The sequence below is a fragment of the Terrapene carolina genome, unplaced genomic scaffold, assembly GCF_002925995.2.
Source record: "Terrapene carolina triunguis isolate 2854851 unplaced genomic scaffold, T_m_triunguis-2.0 Scaffold789, whole genome shotgun sequence".
Lineage (NCBI taxonomy): Eukaryota > Metazoa > Chordata > Testudines > Emydidae > Terrapene > Terrapene triunguis.
In genome coordinates this window covers 6,008,840-6,027,094 of record NW_020665140.1, presented here as the reverse complement: position 1 = coordinate 6,027,094, position 18,255 = coordinate 6,008,840, and the positions used below count along the sequence as shown (strand labels likewise).

The following is an 18,255-nucleotide window of genomic DNA, read 5'->3' as shown; positions in this document are numbered from 1 at the left end:
CAGTCAGGTGGCCTTCGGCGGCATGCCTGCGGGCGGTCTGCTGGTCACGCAGATTCGGCAGCGTTTCTGCGGGTGATCTGCCGGTCCCGCACCTTCGGCGTACCCGCCGCCGAATTTCCGTCGAAGCCGTGGGACTGGCAGACCTCCCGCAGGCACGCTGCCGAAGGCTGCCTGACTGCCGCCCTCATGGCGACCGGCACGCCCCCCCCCCCCCGCGGCTTGCTGCCCCAGGCACGCGCTTGTTGCGCTGGTGCCTGGAGCTGCCCCTGGATGGAAGCCAGCAGCAGGTGCCGAGTGAAGACAGTGAAGTGACCTGTTGCATTCAGCAGCCCCTTGCTGTCACACATCCATTCAGGGTGACATGGGTCACCTTGGGCAGCACAAAGACACAGCAAGCTACAGTAATGCAGACAGCACTGATATAGAATCCATACAGATCTGTAAACACCTCCAGAGAGATTTCAATCTGTCAAAGCACATTCAACCACCATTCTACACCTGCTCAGAGTGTAATTAAACTGTCTTCTGTCAGGACCTCGGAAATCAGGACACAGTTTCATGAGCCCAGGCAAAAGGAGGTACTCAGGGTCCTCCAAAACAATGGTGGGGACAGTAATTCAATTTATGACAATGTCATTTGGTGGGAATAGTGTCCCAGCCTGTCCATGAATGTAGACTCCCAACCGGCAAAAAACCCTGGCATCATGAATTTTTTCAGTGCACCCCCGTTGACATTCATAAATCGACCTCTGATCCACAAAAGCCTACATCTTTCTGGTTTATGTACTCATGTACAACTCGAGGATGGCAAACTATGGGCACAAGTCCCACCAATGGCCCCGACGCAGATTGGAAACCCCATTCTCTCAAGGCCAGCAATTACTTCAGGAATATCCCATCACGTTGGGGTAAACCACGTGCCTGATTGCCTCAGAAAACCTCTGCCACTGCTTTACCCACAGTTGACTTTCTGACACCCAACTGGTTAGCAACGGACCTGTAGCAGTCTGGGGTAGCCAGGTTCCAGACAGTTATACCAATCCGCTTTTGGACCAGCAAGGGTGCTCTCATGTGTGCGTCTTTATGCTGGAAGGTTGAGGTAAGCGGCTCACAAAGTTCCAGAAATGTACCTTTCTTCATGCGGAAGCTCTGGAATATCTGCTGGTCATTCCAGGTCTGCATAACAATGGGATCCCACCAGTCTGTGCTTGTGGCCATGCTTCAGAAGCGGCTGTCTATCTAGGGGGCATCAGCAGCTGTACTGAGTGTCATATGCAGCATCAACTAGTTTGAGTCTGCAGGTCTGTGTGCTTCTCCTTCTCCATCATAAGCTCTATGAGGTGCCTTTGGTGGCTTAGAAAACACTGCTGAAACATCCACCCGCATCTCACGCATCCTGACAGAGGAGTGAAAGTGCAAGCAAGAAAAGTTCATCGAAAGATGCCTCCTCTGTGTTGCTGGGTCCAGTAGCTAGGAGCGCAAAGACCAAAATGACTGCTTGGCGGGATGTTCAAACTTCCTGTAACATGCAGGATGGACAGTCATGTTTTCCCACAATGCATCACAGTCAAAGGGCTAGAGCAGCCACATTTCAGGAGGGCGCTAGGGAGTCTGAGTCTGCGTGCTGCAGCGTGGACATCAGAGATCCAAGCTCGAGCCCGGGTTAGAAAATTCTTAAAACAGGGTTAACAATCAATGTAGACACTCAAGCCCTGGGTTCTTGAACCCAGGGTCTGTTGATTCGAGTCCCACTAACCCGGGGCTTAAACTACCATGTAGACAAACCCTCATAGTCATGCTAAATAAGAAATCAGTATCAAAATTAAAATAAAACCTGCAAACAAACATTGCCAAAGCAAATGCATGGCTAAAATTCCTTGCAACTTACCAGAAAGCTAGGTGTATGTGCTGTAACGTGGATTTGTTTATGGAACAGCAAAGCTCGGATCAGCACTAAGGACCTTTATTGTTCTCTCTGAGTGGTTTAAGAACAGGTGTCTGATTTATCTATTTATTGTAAAGTAATCCATAAATAGAACATGATCTCAAAGAAAAGCATGACCTAGATGTGGGAGAAATTCAGGCTCTCCAGACTAGCATCTCATGTTACTCTTGCTTTGAGTCAGCCCTGAAAAAGTAGAAGTTGTGCTGCTGATCAAAAAGTCAAGCACACGCACAATAACAGAAACTTGCCATAGGGAAACAGCCCAAAGAGAATTCATCAATTTGAATTTTAAAATAAGTATTTGCCATTTCAGTAAATTATTTACTTTTAAATTTACTTACGTAGTTCATTCAATTACTGTCCCAGAGATTCCCTATGTATACAACATAGGACCTTTCTAATGACTGGAAATGTGCTATTAACTACACGCAAGCTAGTTCCCTCTAAGTATAGAGGATCAGGGCCTAAGGGTGCTTGGACCTGGTAGAAGAGAGACAGAAGGTGTATAACAGGTAGCTAGAGCTTTTGTCCCCTCTCATACCTGCACAGGAACCAGTCACGATTGCAGTTACTGGGCTGTCCAGAGAACAGAGACTGCTTACTTCTAGAAGACCCTGGGGCGCAAGCCACAACCTAAAGAGGTACCGTAGAGGTGGGGCAAAGACCCCAACCTCCACACTCCACAGAGACCAGCGGAAATGGCCAGAAATGCAGAGAAGATCATGTGGCACTCCCTTAAGAAATAGTGCAGCAGCTGTGCTTAGCCTATGCACCCAGGAACGCATTCTGCCTTCCCGCATAGCCCCTGGGATGGTGTGACTCCACTCAGACCCCAACACAGGCCAGTGTGCTATTAGGCATGATCTGTCCTTAAACGTATTTAATGATGGGATTTTCACAAGTGCACAGTGCCTGCCGAACTCTGCTACCACTGAAGTCAGTGGGAGTTTTGCCACTGACTACACTGGGAGGCGAGTTGCACCAATGCTAAGCCCTTTTGAAAATCCCACCCTAAAAGTAGTGTAGATCAAAACACCATAGTTCAGAATCTGGTGAACTCCCCACAGTGAAAAATATCTACACTTAACCTGTCTAGAGTAGGTCTGCCTGCTTGTAACATGCCCTTCTTCTAAACACGGTCTCAACTTTATCAAACTTTAAAATGGTTATAATACGTAGCTATCACACAGGGTTCCTGTGAAACTTGACTGATCAATTGTGTGACTAATTAATGAGAAGCAGCATGAAGATTGAGGAATCTGAAGAAGAGGACCAACGGGATCTTGGCAACATGAAAACTCTCATTCCCTTTACCCCCCAAATTCTTGTTTCCCATCTGGCAGGGAAACTGAACAACAACAACAGAATGGTGTGTCTGCGAATATGCCCATTTTACTGTACCTTGCTTCGTAGCGTTGACTTCGGTGCCTCTCTTTCTAAAGCTCTTGTCAGATTGATAGGCAGGGACTGCTCACAACTGGCCTAATATAAGGAGACCCCAAAAATAAACAGACAATAAAAACACTTAAAACTAAACATGCACACACACACACACACACACACACACACACACACACACAAATAACTATTTCTATTTACTCAGATCACTCAGCATTACTGCCAAGCACCTGCCTGCTTATATATACAAAATAGGCAAAGCTCCCTAATGATTTCAGTGACAAAAATTTGGCGGTTATCTTTAAAGAAGGTACTTGAGAAATAGAGATGGAAGGAGGGAGGAAAAGATCTGCTCTCTGATTCAATCATTGTTGAGATGTGCTATACCTGAAGTACTCTATTTTATTCTCACAATACACTGAATTTAAATAATCTATCACTTCACATACGGTACAGCCAAAGTTTACATCATTTGTACATATGCAGATCTGTGTATTTATTCAGGATTATATTAAGGGCTCGTTAAACTAGCTCCCCCAGTGACATAAACTATACCAGCAATTTATACTTTGGTTTAAGTTGTGTCTACATGGACGGAGGGAGCGTAGCTATGATGGTTAGGGATGTGATTTTCACTTTCCTAATTAATAAAGCTATACCAACAAAACTTTGCAGTGTAGATCTGACTTTAGTAACACCACTATCTATTGCTTTATAATTTTGCAAGTGCTTCAGCTAAATGAACGATTATGTATTAACAACACTAACACAATAACTCTGTTTTACATAAGTACAGTGTATAGCAAAGTGGGATCCTGGTCCATTAATAGGGCTCCCAGGTACTAAAGCAGGGGTCGGCAACCTTTCAGAAGTGGTGTGCCGAGTCTTCATTTACTCACTCTAATTTAAGGTTTCGCGTGCCAGTAATACATTTTAATGTTTTAGAAGGTCTCTTTCTATAAGTCTATAATATAGAACGAAACTATTGTTGTATGTAAAGTAAATAAGGTTTTTAAAATGTTTAAGAAGCTTCATTTAAAATTAAATTAAAATGCAGATACCCCCGGACTGGTGGCCGGGACCCGGGCAATGTGAGTGCCACTGAAAATCAGCTTGCGTGCCGCCTTCGGCACGCGTGCCATAGGTTGCCTACCCCTGTACTAAAGTAATACAAATAATTAATTATTATTGATAATAATGATAATGATAATAATAATAATACTTAAAGTTGCTGAGTCAAGAGCATTAGAAAGAGATGCCAAAATTATACATGTGATTATTTGAGGATCATCTGATCTTTCCCGTTCCTACTTGACTTATACATAGACTAAACATCATAGCATTCCTTTCCCCCCTTGGCATTCAACACACTACTGTAGGTGAAGTGTTTGGAGGCTTGTAAACTTTCCCTTACACATCTCATATTGCTCATTTCCTGTCAGCTCTCATCTTAAAATGTCATCCTGGTTGAATCACTTTTTGCTCCTATTATAAATATGCCCATCTGCTCATTGGCGGACAACACTGAAGTACAACATTCACTAAACAAGGAAACATTACCCAGAAAGCCAAAGAAAGATATCCACAGGTGCTTTTCCCCACACTGCTCTCTGCTCTCTTATTTGAGTCTGCTATCATAAACACTGATTGCTCTTTGGCCCAGATGGGAGAGTCCTGTTGTTGTCTTGTCCAAATATGGTAATACAGAAAGAAAAGAAAGCCTGCACTGTTCATCAGGGCTACTATATCCTTAAGGTGGGGTTTTCAAACAGGATCAATTCCCACTGACTTCAATGGGAGAAGAGTTGAGCAACGCTGAGCCCTTTAGAAAACCCTAGCCTTAGTACAATGTTAGAATGGCACGGAAAAATATTAAACTGGACATAAGTAGAAGGAAGCTGTTCAGAACTTCAAAAGCTTCCCCGGGGCAAGAGACACATTTGGGACTAGAACACGGGTCTTTCTTTTCCTGACCAGTGGAGGGACAACTCTCGTGTTTGTTACATGTATAATGTCCAGTATGTCAGCCGAGATGAGTGAAGGGGAAGATTGGTTGATTAAAATTAGGGAGGAAGGTGAGGGACTTCACCACCAGACTCCCATTGGGACAGTTTTGGGCAACTCTTTCTGGCCATTGTCATAGAAGTGTATAGGCTGTTTTAGATACTTGCGAGAAGAGGGCTGAGACTATTATTTTAAAAATTGCTGCGTGCAGGATGTTTTCTTTCCAGTAATCTCAGGATGGAGTTTGCAAAAGTATAAAGTGGAAATGGAGTTTTACCACTGACTTAAATGGGAGCAAAATTAGACCAATGCTAACTACTTTTGAACATCCACCTTCATTGTTCTACCTGTAGATAACATGCTTGATTCTGCAAGGGCTGAGCCCTCTAGCCTGATCCAATTAAGTAATTAAGCATGTGGCTAAGATTGAAGTCAATGGGATCACTCATACTCTTAAAGTAAGGCACATGCTTAAGTATTTTGCTTTGCTGGACTGGGCCCAGAGCGCTCAACATCCTGATGATCAGGCCCCAAATGATTTCATTTCCAAACACAATTGCACTTGATAGTTCTCTCACAAAAATCTAACTAAGCATTCATAGACCAACAGTGGACATAACGCTATGCTAGCAGCATACACATTTCTGCTAGAATACTGCTGTGATTTAAAGCACAAAGTGCAGAAATCTGTTTTGCCAGCTAATCCCCTATGTGAAGTGGAACCATTTAGTTGAACAGTAGAAATGGGTGAAGGGAAAAGTACATTCCACATAAAAAGAAAAAGCTGGCAGGAGACCAGTTTTCATATCATGCTACAGTTTTAAGTCCCCTAACTAACTTCCCATCCCCTGCTACTCATTGGAATGTACCTAGAAATTGCTTGTAATTTTATAAACGGAGTTTACTTGGTATTTTGCATCCAGGCAAACAGGGGATGTCTGCTCTGTCACTAAAAGGGGAAGAAAAGGACAATTATATGGCTTTGCCACATCTCCTATAGCTAAACGTGGAGCAGAATCAAGCCCTGTTCAACTCACTGCTTAAGCAGGTTCTGTTGTGTTTCAGTGCAAGCATTTACATGTAATGACACCCTTCTGTGCTGTCAGCTGGTCAGTTATTACAAATTTAAAGTGTTCTGCTAAGAAGATATTTGGGTGGGAGACCTCCAAAGGAAAAAAATTGTGTGTGGCTGGGAGCCAGGTTGCACTTTTCCATCCAAGTCAGCACTCAACCAAGGCCTTAGCATTTTGCTGAGAGGCACCCTGCTACTGGAGTGTCATCTTTCACCTGAGATATACTGTAAGACTGAGGTCTTGATGGTTTCTGGTAATTAAAAAGCCCACTATATTTTTTTGGAAGCAGTGGTAATCTGGCCAGACTCTCACTGGAGAAATTATATTCTGCCTGCCTAGATTCCCTCCGCAATTCAAACTCAATAAAAGCATGCTTCACTTCCAATTCCTAACTGTTGGGTTGCATTGTTGATCACTGCTAATCAGTAGTCACATTTCATCAGAGATGTGGTTGCATAACAATGGATAATTGTGTATTATTGGACTGTCTATAATTGCAGTTTGAACAGCACTTTGAGATCCTCTAGAATGAAAGGCACTAGATAAAAATGGAAGGAAGCATTATTATTGGGTAGGCTTCTTAAACCAGTTTATTCACAGGTCAGGTGATAAAATGGCAATAGTGAAATGGGGAATTGATTTATATTTTAATTATGTAAGTTATTTTTCAGTTTAATGCCACAAAACTCAGTCAAGACCATATCTAAACATCCTGAGAATTCTGCTCTAAAGCATAACATGAGTAACATTTGCTTTTAGCACACACATACCCACAGTGCAATTCATACACAGCAGCCCAGTTATACTGTCCCCTTTCCTGGATAGATTGTCAAGTAATAACTAGTTCTGATGTGACACTACTCCATATATGCAGAAATTAGGAGGGTGCACTGAGGTTTTATTTTATGGCTCTTGTAAATCAGAGGTATGCAACACACGATAGATATCTAATCTGTACACATAACCCTCTTGTTAATGTGTGCCTACTCTACTAGTTTATCTCTTATTATCTTTAGGCTAGCAAATGCCACAGAAAGGAGTCACCCCCAATTTGACAATTATGCCACTATATGATAATGGTCCAGAAACTCTCTCAAGGTCATTGAACGGTACCCAAAATTAAGGAATAACAGCCTTGATGATTTTTTCATTGCTTTGAGATTATAATCTTACAATATGGCCTGAGTAACAGGCAGCATGCAGCTGCGCTGTCCCGGGAGCAAAGCAGGGACTGAACTGTAACTTGGAAAGTCTTCATTCAGTCCCTCCTTCCCTACTGATCCATGGGGAAAGCCAGCCCTCTCCTTGGCACACCTTATATTCCTGTGCACAGCGACTGAGCACATAGGGGGGTGGAGCCAATGACCTGTCCACACCCTTGCCCATCTGTGAGAGAGGTGAAACACACGCAGGGATGAAGATGCTCATTGCCCCCCCCACCCCCTGTGCAGACACACAGCAAGAGTCACCATCTCGCCTTTGATATTTTACATTGTTATAGCATTGTGGAGTCACTTCTCTTTTTTCCTTCTCATAAAGCTATTTACTTTTGGTTTCCTCAAAAACACTGAATTTTTCAAAACTCTTGCACTTTGTACAATAATAAAACTACGAGGTGCTGAGTTTTAAATGCTTTGCATCTTGCATGGTTTTCGCATTCAAGTGTTTTTTCAAAATGCAACTCAAAAACCACCTGTGATCTTTGCATGGCCTTGGTTGAATGAGCCACGTTTTTATTTTTAAAAAGAGCATATTCTCTTCCTTTAAGGAAGCAAAGGGTTTTATCTGTAGTCTGGGCAGATCTTAAGATACCCAGGCCACAGGGCATCATGCGTCACGTGAGGTCAAGAAGGTGATGAGCATAATGGAGTTCAAGCAAAGATGCTACAGTTCCAAAGTGGGAAGGGATGGCAAAAGCCATAATCCCCTTGTATCATGTTTTACCAGCAAATACCTAGAATAGGCGTGGCGCCTGTTCTAAAAGTAGAGCATTATGTATGCAGGAGGTGAGGACAGCTGACAATCTCGTGTCTGAAATGCACTCATGAAAAACAGGGGAGATACAGGGGAAGAAAAACAAAATCTATACTAAGGCTCTGTCTAAGAGCAGGTTCCTGATTTCAGCAACAAAACAGAAGCACAGAACCATACAAAAACACAAAAGGCCTTTGTCCAAGGCCCTTGGCGCTTGCCCCCAGCTCTGCATCAGGAAGCTTTCTGTGCCAACACTGATATTTTTAAAAGTCTAAACTGGCGCTGGACACACACATTTTTAAATTAATTTCCTCCACCTATTTACCCCTCTGTTCCCATCCCCTGGGCTCTTCACGTAGCATTTCAAAATAAAGGATTCCCACAGAATCGTGTCCCAATGCCCTAGTGTCGCAGCACACACCTAGGAGGAAACAAGGCTAAAAATACGCCAAGAAGAGTGGAGGAAACATAGACACAGTGATATGGGGTAGGAGGGACCATGACCTGATAGCACCAGGTGGTTATTTTATTTTACAACTTTTGTTTTATTATACAAACTTAATTTTGGATGTTGGGGCAGAGAGACAAGTTGGGGTTAAAGTATGAGGACAGGAATTGTGGGATGAAGGGAGGAGAGAGGGAGAAGCGAAGAGGCAGGGGAGGGGAGAGATGGGCACAGCGGACAGGGAAGGTGAGGTTGGGCACCTGGAGGACTGCAATGGTAGGAGAGGGAGTTGGATGAAAGGGCAGTACCAACCAATGGCAATACAGATAATGATGAAGGGGGTGGAAATACCCCACGTCCAAATTTCAGAGGCCAGGGAATGATGATGTCAGGAAGCTGCAAAGGCTCCCCTCAGCTGCTCTCCATGTGGAATGAGGGCTGGGAGGCCACTGAGACTGCCACCCTAGGATGAACCAACTGGACCCGGCAAAGAGGAGCTGGAAGGCTCTGGCATACCTGCATTTTCAAACTGTAGCCAGTGCTCGCTGCACCAGATTCTGTCCTGGTTCATACCCCATGCAACACCACAGAGTTTAACGGGATTGCACGAGGGTGTAAATCGGAGTAGAATCCGGACCAAACTCTTCACTTGTGCAAACACTGCAATGACTGTAAGTCTGCCACTAGCCAGCAGTATATGGGAATTACTCAATAGCTTTGCAAGAAGAATAGACTTTGCACACAAACCACATGCAAGTTGCCGGACTATGTGACCCAGAGCAAGCCAATAAATCTGTAAAGTAATTGTATTTTTGTGACAGGGAGCAACGTGCTACTACCTTCTGCTGATGCATGAGCTTTTGTAATCTGGAACCTCACTGACTTACTCCTACATACTGAACTAATTTATTATCATTCCTTTTATAAGTTCCACTGCGCCATCTAGAATTTATTACACAATCAGCAGGTTTAGGGACACTTGCCAGGACACAAGGAAGGTGACTTTCAGGAATGGAAGAACACACACCGTCAAAGGGCCCATTAAGTATGTATGCAGCTTGGAGTAAACAGGTTGCTCTTATTCCTTTTGCCTGAGCGTTTGGTTAGATCATACCAGATCGACTGTGAATAACACCAAACATTAGCCACAGGTCTACAACTAATTGCTTCCAGAAGTACAGGTCTTTCCAGGAAGGTGATACTTTCTTTACTGCAGGTCAATGGTGAGGGACTACGATGTTTTAGGTCGGTGCACGACTGAAACTTTGCCAAGGTGGCCCCTGGGCATTATACTTGCTTGTCTTGGACACCGACCTCAGTCACCCCCCTCCACACCACCACTATTAGATCCACCTTTTTATTTTAAATAAATGAAATTATTAGAGATGTTTCCTGTTTAATCATAGGCACTCCCTATGTTAATTTAATAGAGAATAAACATGTTAAATAGAATAAACTCTCAGGGCATCAAAAGGCAAATAGCAGTAGAAAACTGACCTGCGGAAGGACAGAGTCGTTAGAAGAGTGAAATGGTGGTAGCAGCATATGAAGGTCAATATCAGAGAAATGTATTATACCAGCATCAATGCCTCCCATCCAGCTTGTGAAGATTTCTAGACTGCCCCCGCATGGTCTCACCTGTATCACAGTATTGCATCAAAACTGAAAGGGCAATATTATAGGTACTCACTTTCACTAAAATAATTCTTGCTAGCTCTTCACATGCATGATTTTCATCATCCTTCTTTGTGTGCTCCAGCTCAAACAAGGTATTATAGTTTTCCAGCATTTTGGCCATTATTTTGTTGCAGATTTCCTGTTCCTTCATACCTTCAAATCCAGAAGGCACGCTACAAAATTGGATGAAACATCAAGCAGAGCATTAGAAGGACTCAAAATACCAGTGTTCTTGCACATAGCCATCATATTGTAATAGATATTCTTGCTGGTACATAGAAAAAACTCCCTTTACTTATGAATAGACTTTCAATGAAAGAAGTTCTAAACATTCAAACTTTACCTTGTTTACAATTATTGCAATTTGTTCTCAATTAATTTGACCTGCTATTAAAAATGTGGTCACACCTTATATTATATGGTACATTTATAAATAATTTACAATGAGTTTAGAAATTGTTAAATAGAGGTTATAAGCATATTACAGACATGAGCAGTATGCTGTATAGATGGTTATAAGTAATCTGTTAACACGTTGGACTCTAACAACAACAACTGATTAGCCATGTATTAATCATTTATTAACAACTGATTAGCAATTAGTCATTTATAACCCCTTAAACTATTTATAAGTGGACACTTAAAAGTGTGACCAAAAATGCAAACATTTAAAAGGACAGCGGCAACATGTAATCTAGTCAATTTTAAAAAATTTTTTAAAAACTTAGTAAAAAGTAGTTTCCAGCATTAACCCTGCCCTTGTGTCCCTCTGACAATTTTTGTGGTTTTACAATTATATTTTCTTATTTTTAAAATGTTTTTCTCTCTCCTGTTGCCATGTGACAGACCCACACAAACAACAGGGGAACTAACTACTTGACTGACTATACTGGTGAAACAGACTATACACAAAAGTGCTATTACATGTACAACATAAACACACTGAAACATTAGAGGATTAACATCCTGTCTCTGTCACTCCCCTTGCTATCTCAACACTGGGTTCCACTTCAGGGCAGACTGTTCAACAACAGGAAAGTTAACTGCACTGCTTAATAACTCCCTACGCTTTTGCCAGCCTTAATATCAAATGTAAACAGTGCTTTTGAAAATCCAAGTCCTTGATACCATGTAAATGTACCCCTGTGACATCAGAGCCCTTTCACCGTAATATCACAGAAAATCCAAGTTCCTCTGTTCCGAAGGGCCAAACACATACCATCATCCGTTCCTCCCCATATCTCCCTCCTGGCCTCCTTTATCCAATAAGACAACAGTAAGTCCGATCCTGCAATAAACTTATCTAGACTTTATTCATTTTAAATGAAAATGTAGCAAGAAACAGTTGGACAAGAATACTAAAGAGACAGACAAAGATAAACTTAGGTTATTATTTTATAAAACTTCTGATCAAAGTAACAAAGTCTTATAGGTTCAGCTTCTGAGGCTTATCCCAGTTGTGGCAGCCAAGGGTCCTTTACCTGGCAGACAAAGTCGTTGCCTCTTAGGATCCAGTCTGGTAAAAAGAATCTTGTTTCCTTCCACTAGTCAGCTTTTACCCAGAAACCCTGCCATATGACTGTTCTGACCCCAGTGCTCACAGATGCAAAAGGTGATGGGGGAGTCCATGAGGTAATTCTTCGGTGAAGTCATCCTGTGTGGGAGTTCCCCCTTCTCCATTGTCCTGTAAGCTGTTTGCTACCTATTGTATTGAGACTCAAGGAGATTCCTCTGGACATGTTGCTTTTTAATGGGCATCAACTGACCACTCTCTCGTCTAAGTGGTGTACCCAAAACTCAGCAATGACTCGTTATCATGAAGACTGACCCAGACATATGAGAGTTATATAACACACATGTACAGATATTACTCTTAGCAGGAGAAATACAGAGATTAGCATGAGTATTACAGTCATCTGTTCACCAGCATTTAGAAAAGTCCAAACACTACATATTTGACTGCAATTTTAGTAACGTTCCACCAGCATTAAGCCTGAGAGACTCTCAGTTGATACGTAGGCCTAGAGTTGGCCTAAGCCTTCAGCTTCACAGTCTCTCTGATCGGTCTTAGATCGACTAAGCTATGTCGACAAAAGCTGCCTTGCATTGCTCTAGTTGTGCGTGCATCTACGCTTAAATTTGCCTCCCACTGATGTAAGTGGCCCATTACACTGGCACAGTAACACCATCTCCATAAGTGGCATTGCAATCTTTAGTAGTCACCAGTTCATTTCATATACAGGAGGTCAAGTGATAGAACAGACATCTGATAATCACCACTGAAACCCAATTGTGCAACGGACACTCAACAAGTGGGGCAAATATACAAAATAATCTACCTAGATATGCAATAGCTTACAAAATGCACCAGAGGAATGGCACGCCTGCAAATATTTTCATGTTATTTAGGAACATGACCGGGTGCATAGGTTATTATCCTATGTCTAACATTAATAATTTGAATTATAAGTAGTAGTGTGCTAGATTTCTATTGAATCAATTATTTTCATTCTCATTGGCTATCACATTACTTCAGATCTCCACTAACACTCTACAAACATTCCAGACATTTTATTTACACAGACACACAATTTTACAATGCAGTTCTACTCTTAACGGCAACTATTTGTTCCTTTCATGCATTCAGAGTCATATCTGCCAATGATAGTGACAAAAATAATGTTTTTACTGCACTTTACTCCTGCTCCTCCTTCAGAGTTGATAGAGCTAAGAGAGAATGAGCTGAATTCTATTCCATTCATGCATCATCAGATTTACTAAAATCCAATCACTGGCACTTGTACACCACAACCAAAAGATTACCCAGGGCATCATGCAATAACAACAGAGTTGTAAGTCCAACCACAGGTGTAGCCAGGGGCCTAGTTTGCCCTGCCTTGTAACCAAAGGCCTTGAACCTTTTTAGTGCACATAATGGAAATAAAACATGACTCTCAGATTGCAGGGTGAGTCTGAAGAGCTGAAAGTTAGAAAAGTAAACGTTTCTTTACTTGTAAACTGAGCATTTTTAACCTAGAGATCAGTAAGAGGCAACAAACCCCACAAAGTTACTTTTCAGGAATGGAGTTTTTTTCTAAAACATTATTACTGCCTCTAAGGCCTTGATAGTCTAGTTTGGATCAGGTGATGAGTGAAAATTACACTGGTAGTGGGTACACATCACAAAACTAACACCTAACCACACAGAAGAGGCAGCCTGTAGTCTGAGGCAGCAGCCCAGGTCTACAGTAACAGGTGTGTTACAGGTCAACAACTGAGCACTAAGGTGCAAACTTTAATCTCCAGCCAGTAATATTCATCCCTCGCCTTCACAAACAATAAGTCCACTCACAGAATTTAAACAAATAAACAAAAAACTTTAACACCTCCACTTAGGTAACAATGCTAAAATGCTAGATTGCTGGGGATTAGAACTAATTTTGGAATGCTTTAGAAATGATAAGTCTTCAGTCAGGCTTTGCTTCAGGTTATGTTGTTATGTAGACCCAGGTTATGTACACCCAGGGTCTACAAAAGGGCTGGCCACACGGTTTCCGCGTCAGAACTTCTTGTGCTATTGGAACTCCCCAAAGAGGGCGAACACTAGGCCTGATCTAAAGTCTACGGAGGTCCATGGGAATCTTTCCTCTGACTTCTATGGGTTTTTGACTCAGTCCCATTTTGCTCAAGAACAACTTTTCCAGAACTCACTTAGCATCTTACAGGATTATAGTATTGTAACTAATAATCAGATGCCAACAACTATATTATGACAACTTAATAATTTATACATGAAAAAAGTCAGACAATATTAAAAGTTAAGGCCCTCAGAGTAACACTACCTCCTCCACGTTACTCCAACTGTGTATTAAAATGTAAATGTAACTGCCTAATTAATAATAAAGAGCTATTACATAGATGTGAAATAGGAATGATTTGACACTCCTCTGAGTACCTTAGATTTTTCATTTTCTGGTATTTTCCATGTTGCAGTTTACTGCCCTAACATGGCATTGAAATAAGGAAATTAAATGCCAAAAACTTGGTATTTTTGTGAACGGAAAAAAGAAACAAAGAGGACTCCCTAAAGCTCCCCCCCACTCACAATCGTTATTCCTACTTCTCCTCTCCTCCTACTCACATCCATCCAACTTTGCAATCAGTCCAGAAACAGACTCCTTTTGATCCCTGCCCTGTGAGAAAATCCCTCTGAGCCCTGCCCATCCCAATGAAGGCTCCAGTTGCATCACGCAGAAGGAGTGGCTACAGAGGCTCCCCTCACACCTCACTGATGAGCCGTTCAATGGGGAGCAGAAACAATGCCTAATCTACTTTGCTGAACATGATCACTGGGGACCAGAGGAGTGAGCTGCTGTAGCTGTAGCAATACTAAAGTCTTGACTAGTGTTGGGTCTAGTAAGAGAAGGAAAATCATACCCTTTGGTCATATCTTTGTGGAGAAATACAAGGGAAAAATCAACAACACTTCTTCCCAAGCAGCACCAGGGATTAATTCCAGTCCAACCCCTAGCAAGGCAGGACAAATGTTCAGAAATCTCCTCATGCCTGGCTGTGACATAATAATGTTTGTATGTAGGTTTGGCTCTAGTGCTGGGGGCCTAGCTCTATTGCCTGATAAGTTCTCTTTTTAGCTCAAGCAGTAAGGGCCTGTGTTTTGGAGCTGTAGGACCAGAAATTTAGTCCTTGCTGGGTGATTTCATCAAGTAACCCATGTCTGTAGCATTTGGATTTCAATATATCAAGGCTTCCTTAGGATCTGCAAAAGTCTTTGAAATTCCCTACTCATCATGCTCACAAAAAAAAATTACAAGAGTTGAAATATTTGCTTAACTCAGAATTTTCTTCCTTCACAGTTGACAATAACTATTCCTCATTGAGGACTAGGTATGTGCCTCATCTGAATTTTTTGTCTAAGGGTATGTCTATACTATCCACTGGATCGGCAGGCAGCGATCAATCCAGCAGGGGACGATTTATCGTGTCTTAGACGCGATAAATCGACCCCCGAACGCTCTCCCGTCGACTCCTGTACTCCACCGCCGCAAGAGGCGCAGGCAGAGTCAACGGGGGAGTGGCAGCGGTCGACTCACCGCAGTGAAGACACCGCGGTGAATAGATCTAAGTACGTCGACTTCAGCTACGTTATTCACGTAGCTGAAGTTGCGTAACTTAGATTGATCCCCCCCGCCCCCTCCCAGTGTAGACCAGGCCTAAGTGATTTTGAGCTACCAGTCAGCAAAAAAAGAGCATTTATATATTTTAGTTAAAAAACATATTTCCTTCATTCTTCAGTAGCTCAAAAAACATATTTCCTTTATTCTTCAGTAGCTCAAAATGGCTTAAATTGCTTTCTTCAAGCCCAAAATAAAAAAAAATAATATCTGGAGCAGGGCCGGCTCCAGGTTTTCTGCCGCCCCAAGCGTCAGGGAAAAAAAAAAAAGCCGATCGGCGGCCCTTCAGTGGCAGTTCGGCAGTGGGTCCTTCACTCCCTCTCTTCCTCTTCGGCGGCACTTCGGTGGCAGCTCAAAGAGGAAGAGAGGGACTGAGGGACCCGCCGCCAAATTCCCGGAGAAGACCCAGACGTGCCGCCCCTTTCTATTGGCCGCCCCAAGCACCTGCTTCCTTAGCTGGTGCCTGGAGTCAGCCTTGATCTGGAGTGAGCTCCTACAGAGTTTCACCCCAAAAGGAAAGTTTTTCAAAAAGGTTTCAACCAGTGTCAATCACACTGTACATAACAGGAGTTATAGTCGAAGCTTAATTTGCGATAGTGACTATTACACCAATTCATGTTCTGAGGTATCTTTTTTAATGAATACCCTGGCCCCAAGCTTACAATCCAGGTGTGTAGAGCTCATTGCAGGAGCAGGAGCAGTGGGGACTGAGACAAAATCTAACCAAACATAGCCTGCAAGGCACTTCGGGCCAATGCTAAAAGTTAAACAACAATTCTAGTTTTAAAGATTCAGTCCCTCTACTTTCATGTTAATAGTCTGTGCGCTATGTCTGTATACGTAACATGTCACCAGCAGCCAAAATAGTTACAATTCAAATGAATAACCCCTGTTGAAATTTGGGTCACATTTTTAACTTTTGCAAATTAAGCAATAAACCAAAAGCACAGTTTGGATCCTTGGCTTTCATACAGCAAATATGTCCAGCAAACAGCCCTTTCACAAAATCAATACATTCCACTCTGGAATCCCAAGAAATGCTTGACAAATTGTAGAGGGGGAAAACAAATCTGAGTCTCAGCCATTACAAATATTAAAATCCCATTTTGTGTTTTTACACAGAGATTTTATTCTTCCAAGCAGTAAACAGAAGTTGAAAAGGTAATTTGGTTCATAGCGTACTATTAGAGTTACGCTGTGGTCTATCTCCACACCTTTTCTTCCTTTTCCTTGCGTTCTTCAGACACAGTGATGCAAGAGTACACCAGAGACAATTTATTTAAAACGCGCACACACTGGAGTTTGTACCCTGGCAGTCTACCAGGGGGTATAATGATTTAGATGTGGGTGAAATAGTTATCTAGGGCAAATAAATGAAGCAGAAGTGCAGTCTGTGCAATGGTGCAATTCACTGTTGGCCTAAAACCCCATAGCCAGGGTTGGAGTGCAGGAGAATTGATGGGAGCAGGGAAACAGGAGAATATGCACCCTCTCTGGTTCCAAGAGATCACAACTCAAACTACTGTTGTTTGGCCATGACTTCAACCCTATTCCTAGCAGGGCATCTGTCAATGTCCAAACTTACCTGCCCAAGCAAAAGAACATGTCTCACTAAAAAAAGAAAAAAAAACCCAGCGGATGTTTTTTTCCTAACAGGATGCTACATGTGCAGCCCCATACTATCACCTGTGAGTGGGTTTTAAGTAGGCTGCAATTTATTAGCTGCAGATGCACAAATTGAGAGTTGTACAAAGTACTAGGCCATACAGGCTTGATTAAGGGGACGGGGTGGGGAGGACCCTTATTCAGAACCCACAGTAATCCTCCATATGAAATATTTCAGATATTCATAGGGCCAGATCCTGAAAAAATTATTCAGCACAAGTAATCCTCCTGAAATCAAACATTTGCATACTTTTGTAGGGGTGAACCAATAGCGATTGTACTAAACAGCCAATATTTGTTGCCCATTTGATCTCTGTAAGTTTCCTCTGTTCCCTGTTATAAAACGTGTAAGATGTGTTATAAAATCCTGAGGCATCAAAATCCATGTATGACAACAACCAAATGTACATGTACAAAATTCTTCTGAAGAGTTATCACATCCTCTGGAAAGTGTTCTCCAGCTATCACACTACCATCAACAAAGAAGAAATACACAAGGGACAAGAAAAGGGAACAATGCCTATTTATGGAAGCCAGCTGCAAAACAACAATATCAGAAAGAAAAATGTTCTTGTCCATCACAATAATAAGCCTCCACTTGAGGCAATTAAACTTATTTTGTCATCACAAAAGGGAAAATATCCAGCAAGCAGAAAAAGCAACAACAGACAACGCCTTTTAATACCGCGCTTTAAAATAACATCCATCTGCTTTTAAAGGTACTCACAATTTGCACTATTTTAAATTTCATCACTGTGGCTGCTTTGTCTTTCCTGATGATCCATCACATCATCATTCCATAAAGGAGCTTTCATATAGACCTTCATGCACCAATTTATAGATTTAAGTAATACAAATGCAGAATAAAGTAATAAGTAGAAC

The 18,255-nt window shown here is 42.2% G+C and overlaps 1 protein-coding gene across 1 annotated transcript in view; it reads right to left on the bottom strand.

The window, feature by feature from the left end:
- Positions 1–18,255, bottom strand: part of FAM13A (family with sequence similarity 13 member A) — a 188,941-nt gene that overhangs the window by 140,073 nt on the left and 30,613 nt on the right. Inside the window, exons 5-6 of the mRNA XM_026660523.2 lie at positions 10,512–10,689; positions 3,347–3,412 (exon numbers count right to left, since the gene is read on the bottom strand). Coding sequence (XP_026516308.1) covers positions 3,347–3,412; positions 10,512–10,689 — 244 coding nt within the window. The remainder of the gene's footprint in view (positions 1–3,346; positions 3,413–10,511; positions 10,690–18,255) is intronic.